Source organism: Mixophyes fleayi, chromosome 8 (genome assembly GCF_038048845.1).
Source record: "Mixophyes fleayi isolate aMixFle1 chromosome 8, aMixFle1.hap1, whole genome shotgun sequence".
In the NCBI taxonomy this organism is placed as follows: Eukaryota; Metazoa; Chordata; class Amphibia; order Anura; family Limnodynastidae; genus Mixophyes; species Mixophyes fleayi.
The window spans coordinates 133541363-133557972 of record NC_134409.1 but is presented as its reverse complement, the minus strand read 5'-3'; the positions used below and the strand labels follow the sequence as shown (position 1 = coordinate 133557972).

Sequence of the window (16610 nt, the reverse complement as noted above, 5' to 3'; positions counted from 1 at the left end):
GTGACCATTATCAAACAGACAACACAGGATCCATTACTAGAAACCTATACGTCACTGTGACAACCAATCACGTGCCATCAGCAGTTTTACAAAGCCCGCTGGTGTATAAACGGAACCATACCTTTTTCATCCTGCCGCTGCGGGTGCCCGCAAACACAACCGTGTGCCCTCGGTAATCATAGGCAGCCACTGACGTCATGCCGTCCTCCTTATCGACAAAAAGGGGTGTTCCTTCAATCGTGACAGTTCCACCGAGAGGCTGATTAAAATCCTGACCACAGAAATTATCGTCGATCTGCAGGGGCTGCAAGGAACAAAGAAAAAATATATATATATATTTTAAAGACAGTTGCATGCACTGAACAACTATTCAGAAAAATTGGTGTACGCCAGAAAACATCATTTCAAAATGTATATACAACGGTATATTTTTTTTAAATGCATATTTGTATGTGCTATTAATAACCATTTTATACATAGCAAATTTTAACAGTTGTCCTCTATGTCCAACAAAGAATCGAGGAAAAACTCTGTATAGGGAAGTGAGCAATGTAAATAAAATGGGCTGTGAAGTGGCCATAAACTCAGAGTGTATATTTTACGTCAAGATTATATATATACTGCACCATTTTCTGTCAGGAGCAAAGATGGCTGCCCTCATATAATCACGAAATACCTGCTCTCAGGGAATTATCAAAACACTAATCCCGTAATATGAATAGAACTAAAAGATTCAGAGACGTATTAATCGTTTGTAAGGCAGGAGGCATTGGTTTTTAAAATAATATATTTTCCTTTTAGGAAGCAGTAAGAAAAGGAGCCAGTCAGCCATTTTAGATGTGGGCATGTACTCTGGGACAGACAGGGTCTGAGGGCGGGAGAGGGTTAGTCGTGGGGGTAGATGCAGGTATCAAGGTTAAGATACTAAAGTAACACTATTTTGTGCTTTTAGATGAAAGCTGCAAGACCTGGACATACAATATGTAAAACACATTGTCTGACTGCTGCAAGCAGATTGCAAATCCAATTTGCCGTTTATGCGTTTCTATAGTGCATGCATAAGTAAGGTATCCTTGAATGTAGGAACCCCTAAATAAATATAATCTATGTATTGCCAAGAATACGTGGGATGTAAACATTGGGCCTGATTCATTAAGGAAAGTAAATAATAAAAAAAAAAAAAAAAAGGAGTAAGTTTTTTGTTGGACAAAACTATGTTACGATGCACGGGGTGCAAATTAGTTTATTATTTTACACATTAGCTAATTACTGGCTGTTATTTTCATGTAGCACACAAAAACTTGGTAGCTTTATTTGTACACTGAATTTTAAAGTTGATCTAGGACACGCCATATCCCAACTATAAATCTGTCTCCACATTTTAAATTTACCTCCCCCTCCAAAGCAATATGGTTTTGCCCAGGTGCAAAGTTACTCATTTTTTATTTTTACTTTACTTTCCTTAATGAATCAGGCCCATTATGTTTAAAATGTCCCCAACTGTAATTATTTTTTGAAAACCGAACCCACCCGAACTTAGGGGATTCGAGTAGGGTCGCAAGCCGGCTCGGGACTTTCGCGCGTCCTCTGATCTGAATCGAGGCAAAACGTCATTGTTGTGCTGATGGATCTCGCAGGAGATCTGGCGCCGTTGCTCACACAGAAACAGGAGTAGTAGCGTTCTTGTCACTTGACAAAATTGACTGGAAATTAATGTTATTGAAGTTAATAATAATGTAGCCACACAAAAAAAAAAAAGAAGAGCCTAATTATGCGATTTTAGCAAAAAAAAAAAAAAAAAATATGGATCCAAAATCAAAACCTAAAACACAGGGGTCATCTCTAGAAGAAAAAATGGATTTTCTGTGTGATAAATTGCTGAAACAGTTCATTGGCATATACATTTGAATTAAAACGTACCCCTATACAGCTGTGCAAGCCGCCATTTTGTATGTGAATGCAGCCGATCAAATGAAGTGCCTCAATGACATCACTGCCAGGCTGCGTCCTCAGCATATAAGATCAGCGCACAAAATGGCTGCCTGAACCACTTTTAAGCGTCCGTCACATTGGATCTTACGGTTGTATAGTTATAAATCACCACTTGGGTAGCAATTGGTATTTTCAACTTAAGGTGACAAATTTATTGACCTGTACACTGACTGGCATGTGCCCTCCTACAACTTTAACTAATAGGTAAGTTTACATCCTGGATTCTTTTTGCCATTTTCAGCCGTGTCTTATTATCATCAGATGGGATTGTAGATTATAATTGCCTAGAAATACCTTTTTGTTTTCTGGAAACCAAATCATTCCCCTATAATATAGGGAAAATAAACCCAATACAACAACAGAAACATAAACCTCACTTAGACACTCAGCAGGGGTTAAATAAAGCTGGCTTGGCCGTCCCTTTATTCCACACAATAAGTCGATCCAACTCTCCACAGCTGCCCTGCCAGCGGGCTTGGCTAATATTTATCATGGCCGCTGCCGCAGCTAAGTGCCAGGATGCTTGGGCCGGCTTGGTCCCAGACAATTTTTTGGTGGATACAAAGGGCTATTTTGGCAGGTGCAGCTGCGGAGAGAGTTGGGGTGCACTGGGATATATTCAAAGGGAGCAAAAAATAAAAAAAATACAAAAAAATAAATAAGAGACAACTTGGAATACAGCAGATTAATATTTAGCGCTCCAACGTTTCTTTCACTAGCGAGGTTATACTGTGTATTTGTGGATCGGAGCTATACAAACAATAAAAGTGTTGATAATGAAGCACTTTGGCCAGAGGGAGGAATGTGTATGTTCCCTGCCAATAGGCAAAGCAATTACACTATGGCATTAGCTGCCAGAACAATGCATTGCAGTACAATAGGCCCCTATCATAGGGGCCTAGTGTAAGGCAGAGTAACATAACAGTGGACACGTCAACACATAGCGGAAGTAGCCATTTTGTGAGCTGAGCCAATAAGAAAATGCAGCTAAGAACCAGTGACATAATGGAGGCACCTACCCAAAACAGAGGCAGGCATTTTGTGGACGTAATAGATACGTCGGCCTATCCGTTCACTGACATCACTGAAGCTCACCTCAGTTACGCTCCAAACGAACGGACAGCCTGCATGGTCACGAACAATGGTAGAGCCCAGAAAATGGCCGCTTCCTGTGTCCGAGGCGACAGGTCTGCTTTAAGAGGAGAGTGATGGATCACAAGAGTGGTACATGCTGCTCTGTTTTACCATGCCCTCGCTTTGCAGACAGGGAGGAGGGAAGGGCGCGCTACAGCCTGGCTGGCACAGTGCCACAGATCCATCTCGCCATTAAGTGCTCTGCTGACTGTATTAATATTGGGACGTCAGGGAGGAGGTGGGGATGCCTCCTCTGGAGGGAGCTTTAGAAATAAACACTACCTCACTGGAACTGACCAGCGTGTGATCCGAGGGAGAGAGAAAAATGGAGGGAAGATTTGACACAGAAAGGCTGACAGGGGAGCAAGACAGTCCAAGACACTTGTATGGATACATGTGCAAGGAATAAGCTCGTCTATGACAGGAGCAGGAAATTATGGTGATCAACTACACCATAGATGAATAATAAGTTCATTAAGTGTACTTATTCACTTACACACGGCTGAGGCAGCCATCTTGTGAGCCGAACCAAAACCCATCCCTTCGATTCACTAGAAACTGGAGCCACCTCTGAGGCAGGAAAGGGGCCATCTTGTGCTGGTCCTGAATATGCAAAACAGTTGCCTAACCCAAACAGCATGGCCAGTGGAGGCCTTTCAAACCCACCCACCCCCTTGAAGAGGATTGTAGGTTCCTACTACAAACAGAAAACAATGAGAATTGTGCCTACTTTTTCCATATATATTATTAGTACATGATCGGGAGTGTGATAAGCGGGTATGTATCACACTACTGTCTATTACGAGTTTCTGGAACCTGGTTATTTGGATACCGGAATCCTCGGCCAGGACTCTGTGTAGCGCAATACATATTGTATCACAGCCACACACACACAACCCTGTAGTTCCCCCTCGCAGACAGGAGTTAATATTCCGCAGTGTCCCCCACTCAGACACAACCTCCGAGCGACGCAAGCTCATCCAGCCAGCGTTAAAAAGGGGATGGCAGGAATGGAGTTGGGAGCTGGGAGATGCGGTGATCCGTGAAATCACTTTATATCACTGCCACCAAGGGATGATAGATGTTGCCACAACAACCACAGTTCCCGTCGGCCCCTGACTGGCAGTTCAAAGGGTTTCAGGGAATGGGGAGATGCGGCGGGAGAGCAGAGAGATTGGGCAATGCCAAAGGGTTAAAACATGAAAAGTTCAGAGCATGAACCTAAAAAAATAAATAATTAAAAAATACAGAGGGAAAGCAGTAAGTGCACACGATGACAAACACGGCCGCTCCACTAGGCAGCACAGGCACTGAACCTAGTGCTTTGCTCTACAAATCCCTGTGCCATATAAACTGTACAAAGGGGCAATCGGCATCTTGCAGGATAAAAGGTACCGAGAAGCCCAGGAGAGCAGCAAAAGTCGGAATGTGTCAACTGTAACTTTTATATTTATATGTATAAAGACAGACACTTTAATGGTAAATTGTAAATGTCATGATTAAAGGCATTTTAAAAACAAAGTGGGACCCTTGGAGTGATATATACCAGCGATTAAAGAATTATACACACCCACTATCTACACATACATACACACTATATATATATATATATATATATATATATATATATATATATATATATATATATATATATATATATATATATATATACATATATACACACACACACACACACACACACACACACACTGGTGTGTGTGAGCCGTTATACGGTGTTATGCTACGTTCTCCTGTGTTTATTGTAACACTATCAAGTTCTTTTCACTTATTTTCCACTTTGACTGCTAATAATTTAAAAGAAAATAAAAAAAAACAAAAAAAAAAACACTATAAACGGAAGCGAATTTAAAATGTGCAATTGAACTGGAAAATTCACCTTTGGCCCTTTGGGATTGACAGGTGTACATGGGGGTCACACAGAAAGTCAATCTCATGTCAGAAACCATCATTTTATGGTCAATTTAGGTCACGGAATCTTAAGTGATTGCACTCATAACAGAAAATCGCTCGTTTTGCAAACCATCGTTTCCCTATGTGCTCTGCTACACAATCTACTTGTAATATCTTTGTAGTGCGATGACCTCCTGTAAGCGTGCAATGCACAATTTAATTACCTGCCATGAACTTTAGGCAATTAATCCTCTCCGCGTAGTTCTACCAGAGAAGCAACTCGGTGTTCATTCTGGAGACCTCAGGCGGCAATGAGGAGGAAATAGTGACTGAAGGATAGAATCTCATGTGAGTAAACAGATAGGGACCGATACATCTTCCAGACGCAACTGGAGGTTCAAATATGAGCACGGAACTTGAGTGTAGTTCCGACAGTATTCAAATACAAGCAGGTCTCAATATACGTTTCCATTTGTATCTGCGTATAAGTAGTGCGCTCTGGCTAGACATTACTTGCCGAAGATTAATCATATAAAGTTGTATTGTGTTTGCCTAACGGATTAATTTTGTTATGCTTATAGCCAGCCTGGTGATAATCCAATCAGATTCCAGTTGGACAGAATGATTGGTGGGCGACTTGATTGGGAGCCAAATGTCGTTTCATGTTGGGACAATCATGGGGATGTGGTCAACTTAACCTATGCGGCCCAAGAGGTTTACTCAATATTTATAGAAATCGATAAGGTTTCCCTGTAAGCAGATTGTGTGTTTATAGCTCCATAAAATTGATTACATTATATGGAGACAACCATCCGATGAGGTGTTCGCGACAAAGTGATTACGTGGGTGCACCGAACGAGACCAGTTCTAATGCAAAACAGAAAGGAAAAAAAAAAAGACACTACAATGATTTAGTGATCTACAGATCAGTCACGATCCTTTAAATCTTCCAGCCCGTCCCGCCTTGCAAAAGCCAAAAGTGGAATTGTATCATCCGCTCCAAGCTCAATCTGCGTCTTTAGTTCTCTCCCCCCCGGTTGCTGCATATGTAACCAGAACACAACACGCTGCTGTTTTTACTGCTCTCCTGCTTTGTCTCAACAAACTCTCTGGGAAATGACAAATACAGCTGCACACCAGCAAAAAAAAACACCACAGCAGCGAGTGCTTCTTCGCCGTCAATAAATAATTACACTGACAATTAGCTCATTAACATCAAACCGCCTCGTTAGGGATTCTCTAGCTAAACATTCATACTCTCTTTATCATGGAGGTTGGTATATTCAGGAGGGGGGGGGGGGGGGGGGAAGATACCGGTGATAGGGGTACAACGCTATAGCGAACATGGCGGACACTGTACCCTGGCAGTGCAAGCGTTAATCGTGGCTGAAGTCGCCTAATCTACCCTCTAACCATTTTATTTTTGGTTCTTCTAGGGAGTAATGAAACAAGCAAAACACTGTCTGTTATGGGGAAGTTACCTTATGTGCTAAAACAAAAAACATCTTGAGATGAAATCACCGCTATATGTGGGGCTTACATTGGAACACTTTAAGTACCCTTTCATCTCTTCTAAACAGAGGATTCGCTCACTCATGAACTAGTCTGTAGATCTCAACTGGTCTGTTTGTCTATAGGGCTATAAAACACGCAGAAGTATAGCGCTGTATGGAATATGCTTGCAGTATATCTAGAGAGATATTAAAAGACTTGGGGACCTAGTTATGAAGATTAAAATTAAGCCGAAACACCTACAATACTGTATCGCAGTCCCCATATTCTCAACGGAGACTGCTGTCTGGAACTATTTATCAAGCTACGAAAAGATGAACTTTTCAGAGCCTGACCCCGATAATGAACGACGCCTGATGGCGTTATCCGTTCTATTCCACGGGGACAGCCTCACAGGAGGTGGATCATCGCTCTCTGCCAGGCTTCGTGCGCCTCCCCTCCGTTCTCCAACTAAACCGACACTGCACATGGGCAGCCCATGGTCGCGAGTGCGCAGTAAAGATTCAGGGGTCAAACCCAGAATTGGACAAGGAGTTATCACCATGACTTCTTGATAAAACAGACCCGGAAATGAGTGATGCTAATTTGCATGGCTCAGTGATGTTACTAGTTCCTCGTGAACAGCTCCAGTCTCATGAAAACAAGTTCGGCCTTTAAAATAGCTGCCCCCAGCGGATATAGGTGATAGGTGCCCTTTAAAGGAAATTCCACTGAGGTAAGACTGCAATATACTGCAGCGCAGTAACTTATAGAGTCAGCTTCCTGCCAGGCACTTTCTGTAGGACTAGGAAATCATTGCTCAGCAGGAAGACAAACACCAGCGCACAGGGATCCAATTCCAGCTTACAGGGGCGATATATAAAAGGTTATTTTTCTACTATAGAGATTTGAGGCAAAAATAAAATATGTAATCTACTATAAAAGTTTCACCTAACCCACATGTCACCATTATACAGCCTGCACCATAAATCTGCGAGTTGTCCTGGTAACTATTTTTATTGGGGATTTCATCAACATTCTCTGACGAATATGTATTATACCATAACTCCTACTAGAGCTGATGTGCTAGCAGGATCTGTATTGCAACAATCCTCACACACAATCATCATCATTTATTTATATAGCGCCACTGATTCCGCAGCGCTGTACAGAGAACTCACACACACAACAGTCCCTGTCCCATTGGGGCTCACAGTCTAAATTCCCTAACACACACACAATGCGATTATATTAGATGAGATTAGATTATATTATATTATATTATATTATGTACTTAATTCAAATTCACAAACATGGTTTGTCAAGTTTTGATCACTACTTGAAAACAATTGCGTCGCAAAGTGTGTGGGCAGAGGGAACAATTATAATCATCTCTTTTCTGCTCATATACCACGTCTATCAGAAAATAATTGTGAAAATAGATTTTGATTAATACTCATAGGGGTAGATTTAGCAATCCTTCTAAAAAGGAAAAGTGGAGGTGTTGCCCATAGCAACCAGATTCTGTTTTTTATCTAGTACATTCTAGAACACGATCGCTGGATTCCGAATGGTTGCTATGGGCAACACCGACACTTTTCCTGTTTAGAAGGTTCGATAAATCCACCCCATAGAGTTATATTGCGTGGGTACATTTAGGGATCCACAATCTCATATGCATTAGAGGGGCCTCTGTTCAAATTTTTACTGACTGACATTTTATTGATTAATACACAAATAAAAGAATATGGTTCCTAGACTCCCTCGTCCCATCAACACCCTACGAAAGTACAAACCCTCTCTCTGCGCCCTATGCAGGAACAGGGAGCAATCTGGACACTAAATCAAGTATAGGCCTGCAGTCTGGTTTTAAATTTCGAATATGACCACCCCAAATAGCGCGTTATACTTTCTATTACGCCAGCATGCAAAATATAGAGTCAATATGCAAATTCATTATTTACATCCATATGTATCAAAAGATTATTGTGCATCATGTATATCATCATATCTGCTTTACTTGCACTCTAAAAGCTCGGTCAGACCTCTCTTGTGTATTGGTCACCAACGTCTGATGTCCTAAAAGAAGGATAAATGGTTTCTTAAGGGCTCGTCCCCACCACTGCGCTGTAAAACTGTGTTTAAAATTTTAGAACACGACACAATCTATTTCTCGAGTGTTAACGTGCACAGTACAATATATTTTTTGGGCAAAAGTGCATTGGAAACTCATAAAAATCCATCACTAAAATATGTCTAGAGCGCGGGTTAGTTTATCTGCTTGTGATGCCTGTGGGGTGGTGGGGATTAAGATCACTCTGCATCAGATCCATGACAAACGCCAGTAACAACCTACAAGGGGGTATTCAATTCCAGGGAAAGCACCATCAGAGCCTAGCGGGATGGTGCCATTAAAAATCAGCAAATCCTACGTTACCTCGCTCTGAATTGAATCGCCACTTTGCCATATTCTGCTTCTGCTGGCACAACAGCTGTGTACAGGAAGAGGTGTAAGCTCTTTTTTTGTGATTGTTGCATTAAAGTGCACTTCTAGCCTACGCAGAATGGAGGTAGCCATAGTTCGGGCAAACCAAATATTCATGAGAATTAGGTGCAACAAACGTCACTGGTTCCTTGTGGAAGGACAGGTTGTTCAACCCACAAAAACGCTGTGTCAGCTGCGTGTTATAGCAATATCATACATTTCTAGTCAACTGATAGGATGCAATGAAAAAACTAAAATTTCTTCCTCCGCCTGGAACAACTCAAAAATCCATTCCAAGTAATCATTTATGATAAAAAGAAAGCTCATGAATTAGAAAGACTATATACTTGTATACACAACGCATAATGAGCTCTGCATCCACAAGCATATACATAAAGCCTTGGCTTTTCCTGCAGTAAACAGAGCTATATCAAGTGACCCGCAAAATCAGATCCCGCTTAATGCAGCCCCACTCTATTCCCCCCCCCCCCCCATTTCCCCCATCTCTCTGCCTTCCTGATTATCCCTTCCCTTCACAGATTCCTTGCTTAGCTAATTTCCCAGGGGGGAGCCCGCTGAGTGACAACATAAAGTTAATAAATGATAATTAGCGCCAGGAGAGAGAGGGAGCGCACCACACGGCTTTCAGCAAATCCTTCAGACCTCACTAATGATGGCCTGGCAGGAGGAGATTAATCCCAGCCCAAGACCCCCTGAATGCCCCTTCCCCACTGACAAGTCATGGGGAGCAAAATCCAAACAGGATGATCATATTAACTAGTTGGAGAACGAGATGTAACCAGGGAGACCGCCTGCTGTTAATTAGCTATGTGTATTTGTGTACTTTATATATACATTAATAAGAAAAACAGTGTGTAATAGACACACAACTATCTGTAGAATTGTAGTTTCTATCTACAGAAAGGAAAGAGAAGTATTTCCAATGGTAGTGAGAGCAGACAATGTCACAATGACAGGCTGTAAATCACAGAGTGAATTCCACGGTCAGCTCCTCGCAACCACGGACGGGATACTTAATTTAAGAGTCCAAAATCTAGATCTTTGGAGCAATCCAGTGTATAGTGCTGTGTATAAAAACTGCTGTATAGGCGATATATCAGAAATAAATATATGAACAAACTTGTGCAACTGTACACAAACAGCAGCAGAGGTACTGCTAGATATCCACTAAATAATAACATATATTCTCGTGACTTATAATATCCATCTCTCTGTATAATATATATTTTCCGGGCTCATAAATATTGGTTCAGTCTGCAAAATAGCTGCATTGTTTTTTTATTTGTGTATTGAATGAGGTTGCATTCTCATGAGTCCACAAAATGATTTCACAGATCTACACCTCAGACCATTGTTCTCTCTTGCCCGGGTGTGACAAAGGCTGGTATCACGTACAAGAGGGGGCACCAGTATCAGTTTATAAAGTCACTGCAACACGCCATGAGTACCCCGGAGTACCAGGGCTTTTCTCGCTCGCCCTCCTGGCTCTACCAGCGCACATGTAACAAATTCCATCGTTTGTCGGCGAGATTAAATTAGTTTGAAAACAAAATCAGATCTCAGAGCGCAGAGCTCCTGCAGAATAAAGTCCCCTTTATCGCGTCACACAGCTGTTACCTGTCTCACTCAGAGAGGGAAGGAAGTTACAACATATTGAGGACTACAGTTATATGACTGTAAATTGTGGGCAGCACGGTGACACAGTGGTTACCACTTCTGCCTCACAGCGCTGGGGTTAGGAGTTCGATTCCTGACCACTGCCCTATCTGTGTGGAGTTTGTATGTTCTCCCCGTGTTTGTGTGGGTTTCCTTTGGGTGTTCCGGTTTCCTCCAGCACTCCAAAAACATATTGGTAGGTTAATTGGCTGCTGTGTGTGTATTTAGACTGTGAGCTCCAATGAGGCAGGGACCGATATGAATGACAAATATTCTCTTTACAGAGCTGCGTAATTGTTGGCGCTATATAAATAAATGGTGGCGATATGTCAAAATCTCAAGTATGTCGAATGGCTGGACGACCCTTCAGTGGCTGATCATTCTGACCGATTTGCTGTTAAGATCAGCAAAACACACAACAGTCCTGATATTTGACCCGATCAACTGCAGGGAAGGGGCAGTGATCTAAATATTTCAGGGCATCACCAAGGCAGATGGCGAATTGGAGAAATTGGGATATTGATCTGTCTTTATTTTTAAATGTCCACTAATGAACACTTTTTTTAACAGAGCTTTATTTAGACACTAGGGCACATTTACGGACATTGGTTTAGTGCACAATTTGCAACTAAATGCTTACATTAGACATATAAAAGTCAATTGCTAACTGGTTGTCAGGTTTCAGTGCAGTATTAAATGCAGGCTGCCCAGCCAACAAAGGGATGGGGATAACAATTTCGCAGGTTAAGACCAAACAGACCCCCAAAATCATCAGCAACCCTGACTTACATCGGGGTCAATCAGCCTGGAAAGCCGATTGGCTGTTGACTGTGACCTCCAATTAGTCAACTTCTTAAACCGCAACGCCCAATGTGATCAACTCAATATGCCGTCCATTCATGGAATGTCTGGATCTGATCCCTTTATGTGAGCAAACTGGATACAGAGTCGGTTGCGGAGTACTCTGACTTCACCCAATACTAGGGTGCAAACAGCCAGTCTACAGTCCAAGGCTTAACAGGCTCACAGGACATCCACTTCTCCAAATATTAACCACTTGCATGGTTACACTTTTGAAATTATTTGTTTAAAACTATGTAGACCGTAGATTTTGCTTATTTTTGGTTCCCCTTTTATTTGTTAGACAAATGACTTTGACGTGGAGCAGCAAGGCGGCTCGGATAAGCAGAGTTACGGGCAGGGTACAGATACAAATCTATACACATACATTTTTATAAGGCTTAGTTACAGCACTAGAATCAATTCCTTGACTGGATTAGTCCACTCCTGGCTCAGTAGGGGGTTTAAGAGGGCAGTCATTGTGATCTAATCACAGTTATCTGCGGCCAACAACACATCTTTAAAGGGATTCTTGCCTAGTAGGATCCTGTAACGTCAGTGCCTTACCAAGGTCACTAGTCGATGGAAGGCTGCATTCTCGTGAATTTTGGAACCACCCACAAAATGGCTGCCTCCGCTGTTTCTCGCTTAAAGATAAATAAATGCACACAGCATTCAAACTAGCCTTCAATTGCCATCACAAGAACATGACTTGCTTTGATGTAATAATAAAAAGATAACTTGTAACAACATTCCCAGGCGATTGTCTTCTTAATTATCTAGATTAGGCCTTTCAAGCATGAACAAATTCTACTTACATAGCAAAAAATACATTTATTCTAAAAATAATAGTTTGTTGGACAGATGGGAAAGGCAAGAGGTGAAAATAAATCTGCGTTGTACCTGTCTTCCCGAGATATCTTTGGCGTGATGACTGCAAGCGACACCGTGGGTAACAAGGAGAAATATTGCACTCTCATTGGAGTGATCTGCCCCCACTCTCTAATCCGGAGCTACAAATGCACGCTCTCTGAAGTATGATATTACTGTGATTTGCAAAAAAGAATATCGCTCCTGATAACCCCTAGATGTGCCTAGGCTCTAAATCACCCAAAAAAAAATATAAAACAATAAAAAACTATTAAGGACGATATGTGACCCCGGTCACCCTCATGCTCTCTGCGGAAATAAAATAAAATAGAATCTCCTGGAAAATTATTGGAAGGGAGAGGCAATTTACTGGCATTTCCTCCCATTACTCAGTAAGCTTTTATGGTTTGAAAATTATCGGAAAAGAACATCATTGTTATCACACAGATATATGCAGTCACTATTAATGTTTACAATCTCTCCAACACCCTGTAGCAGGTTTAGTGCCGATCAGCAACAAGTATGACCGAAATATCAGCCAGCAGGCATCATTTAAAGTCTTGCTTATATAGATATGTTTTGCATTTGTTTTTACACTTAACTATACATTGCTGAATGCATTGTGGATATTAGAATATTATCTCTGTGCCGATATAACGAACATTCGGAGCTTCAGTCATAAAACATTTCAGCTCATACAGCAGAGAGACGAAGAGACCCAACAGAAGGTACAGGACAACGGAGGTACTGCCAGCGGTGAGAGTAGCTTTGTTCAGCAAAGTGAAGGCAGAAAAAGTCCTAACACCCCCAATTTAAGAGACCGTCTAAAACACAGATGTTGTGATACACTGTCTTGCGTACATAATTAGCACCCCTACATTGAGTTATTTTGGATAGACCCACTATGTGTGTAGAAGGAATGCCAGTTCATTTCATCAAGGAGAGCATTATTTGAGTAGCCCCCAATGTGTGCTAGAAGTCATCCGGCTGTTGGTAGATGAGAGCTGTATGGTTGGATCTTATAATATTTGGCCATTCGTGTGTTGCGGGATTACCATGTGTACAGCCACCTAAAGCAGAGTTGGATTCCTATCTGCAATATGTGAAGATATCTAGCCTTGTGCCGATAGGCTTACTAGCAAAACAAATCAATTTGACAAAAATGTGAATAGCTTAGAAGACTCAAAAATGCTGAAACTTCACACATGGCATCCAGCCTATTCAGTCGACCGGATCACTACAGCTTATTAGTTCGGTCAGAAGATGGCCAAGCACGCACAGGCTTCTTGTGGTCATTTACCAGCCACCATCTTCTGCCATTCTGGTAAATGATCTTAACAGGATCGTTATCGAGCATTAGGTGTCGTTTTTGGCCTACATATGCTGTACTATCACTGAATGTTTGGGCATCTTAAATCGAGACAGAGGAATACTTAAAGACCAAGCACAAGGAAAGTGACACAGGTTGACCTCGGTCTACCATAACCTTGTTCTTACCCCAGAAGAGGTTATACATGCGATAAACAACAAAACAAAAAAGCTAATCAGATCAGTAAATACTAGGTTTAATTTTAAAACACCGTTGGTCAAGTATTGGCAGAGAACTTACCGAGTTAATGCAACCCAACTCTTTGTTTAAGAGCCAAGGCAAGGACAGTTTCCCTTCACCTCTGTAGCAGGACTGAATGCGTTCCTTAATTTTATCCTTGATTTTCCCCAAGGTGAAGAGACAGAGAACAGATTCTTTGGGTGGTTTGACTCTATTTTTCTGCCCCTGCGAGAAGACCGTGAAAAGAATGTCTTCCCTTTCGGAGATGCCCAACTCTTTGGCCAGACGTTTACCAGGCTTGCTCAGGTAGGCATCCTGTATAAGGCGATATTCCACACCGTCTTTCATGCAACCAATGGGGAACTCCACATAAGAATAGAACTTTGGATCATCAACACACAGCCGGACAATTTTGGAAGTAAAGAACTGTTCTCCTGTGGAATCTGGTGAAGTCAACTGTGTGTCCAACTGTAAGGTCAAGTAGTAGACAAACTGCTCGCTGTTGAAGCTGTATACATAGTATATATCAAAGGTGGGGAACTTGGACAACGTGTCCGATGGGATCTTGAGCTGTGAAGACACAAACTCATCCTGGTAGACAAAGCCAAACATCTCTGCATTCTCTTCGCTGGACAACAGTTTCCGACTAGAGAGAGTTGGAAAATATTCCGACTTCCCGTCGATGGGGTGTGCCAACAAAAAGTTTGTTCTGCCCATTGGGAACCTCAATAATGACTCCAGACATGGTCCCAGATTCGTTAACACTGGAGAGGTAGTGCTCCTTACGATGGTGGGGTTCTCCCAGTTTGAAGAGGTCACCGAGACGCAGAAACTGGCAGATGCCTTGAGAGGCACTACCGCAGGCTATAAGCCGGTCCAAAGAGTAGTCCACTAGCAGCAGCTTGTTAACATTATTAGTTGCGACGAGGCCATGTGGGCATGACTGGACACTTGGCGGTGGGTAACACTTTTCATTGTCCTCCACAGGTCCGGTAACATGGACACGTAAGAGTGTCAAGTTGCTGGACAGTTTGAAAATCCTGTTGATGGCCCCCAAATACACTTCCCCAGTTTTATTGTGCACCACAAGATGAGTCAAGCTCCAATCACTCCCCGCAAAAGTTCTAAACAGCTTAGGGGATCCATCCCCAGGAAGAATCCAGGAGACCCCGAAAAATAGAAGGGTCCATAAATGGAAAGGAAGAGGCTTGCTAGCTTGAATCCACATTTTCAAGAATATAATAATAATAATAATAATAATAATAATAATTATAGCACTCAAATATATACCAAAGAAATAAATTAAAGGAGTTGGGAATTGGGTAAAAGTTGGAGTTATGTTTCAAAGTAGACTTCTGCTAAAATCCTCATTTAGGGCATGGTTCGAAAATTCAGCCGGAGTATATCTGCAAAAAGAAAAAAGAAAAAACAGTTAGCATATATAGCGGGTTTTTATAGTAATTGAAAGAATTGTGCTTTACAAAGTTGATTATCAGCTAACTAAACATGCCTTAATCATGTGACTAGCTTCTGACAAAATGATAGGCTGCTTTGTGAGAAATATTGGTTCACAAAGGCCGCCCACGTAACCTCAGTCAAAGAACCAATATAGCAGCTACCACTGTTTTTCATCAGCAGAAATAGATACATAGAATTATATGTTCATAAATAAATAGCATCACGATATATTGAATATTTCTTAAAAAATAAAACAAGGTACAAATAAACCCATTTATAGTGTCTTGTCCCTTTAAGAAGACCCAGTTTCTTGGATTGCAAGTTAATACCCAATGAATTTGGACTAGAGGTTATTTCCAGGGGGGGAAAAAATTAAGCAAACAAAAGTGTCACTGTCCTGTGTTATTGATGTCCTGTCACAAGATTCTGTGACATTTCAATTATGGATCCGCTCGCAAGTAGAAGCGTAGGCTGGCTGCAGAACAGGCCTCCACAGATCTTACGACCTGCACTAAGTTGTAGAAACTCTTTTAGGGCATGCTGGGACTTGTAGTTGTACAGCAGATGGAGATCTACAAACTGCCCGCCTTGGATTTACGCCCTCATTCTAATCAGACTAGCATTGACCCAAAATATAGGACATTTTATTTGATTTTTACCATCAAGTAACTTAATTTAACTGATCTCTCATCCTCTTTGTGTCAACCTAGATGTTTCATTTTTAAGAACGGAGTCTTCACTCCGCCTTAATGGCTAAAATTAAAATGATCATTGCCTCAATCACAAAATAAACGATATGAATTGGATGTAGAATTTATGAGGGAGTTAAGAATTCTGTGAATTACATTTGAAATATTAAATCATATGAAGCAGACTGTAACTCTCCGGAAAGTGAAGTATTTTAATACCAAATCATTCGCCTACCAGCGTCGCTCAGTCGCGTAGCGCAGGTAGAGAGAATGATTAAAGACATAGGATGTACGTGCAGAAATTAACAACTTCCTATCACTTAGTGGGCTCATTAACTGGGAAAATGTGGGAATGCCCAAAAATAAACCTAGAGATTATAAGCAAACATTGGCGCAGAATAATTGCATAGGGTCAGAAGACAGTCACTTAAATCTGCAGCACAGAAGAAGACCGGTTCAAATAGCATTAGTATGTGCTTATTTTCTGCCATAAGGAAGCAGAAAAGCAAAAGCA

General features: G+C 41.5%; 1 protein-coding gene and 1 long non-coding RNA gene across 2 annotated transcripts in view; one reads left to right on the top strand and one right to left on the bottom strand.

Annotated features, from left to right (window-relative positions):
• Nucleotides 1-15378, bottom strand: part of PLXNA1 (plexin A1) — a 195687-nt gene extending 180309 nt beyond the window's left edge. Inside the window, 3 exon segments of the mRNA XM_075183644.1 lie at nucleotides 122-304; nucleotides 14010-14636; nucleotides 14638-15378. Of these exon segments, the coding sequence (XP_075039745.1) occupies nucleotides 122-304; nucleotides 14010-14636; nucleotides 14638-15177 (1350 nt within the window). The 5' untranslated portion in view covers nucleotides 15178-15378.
• Nucleotides 1-16610, top strand: part of LOC142099786 (uncharacterized) — a 365154-nt gene that overhangs the window by 243000 nt on the left and 105544 nt on the right. The gene's annotated exons all lie outside the window — the stretch shown is intronic.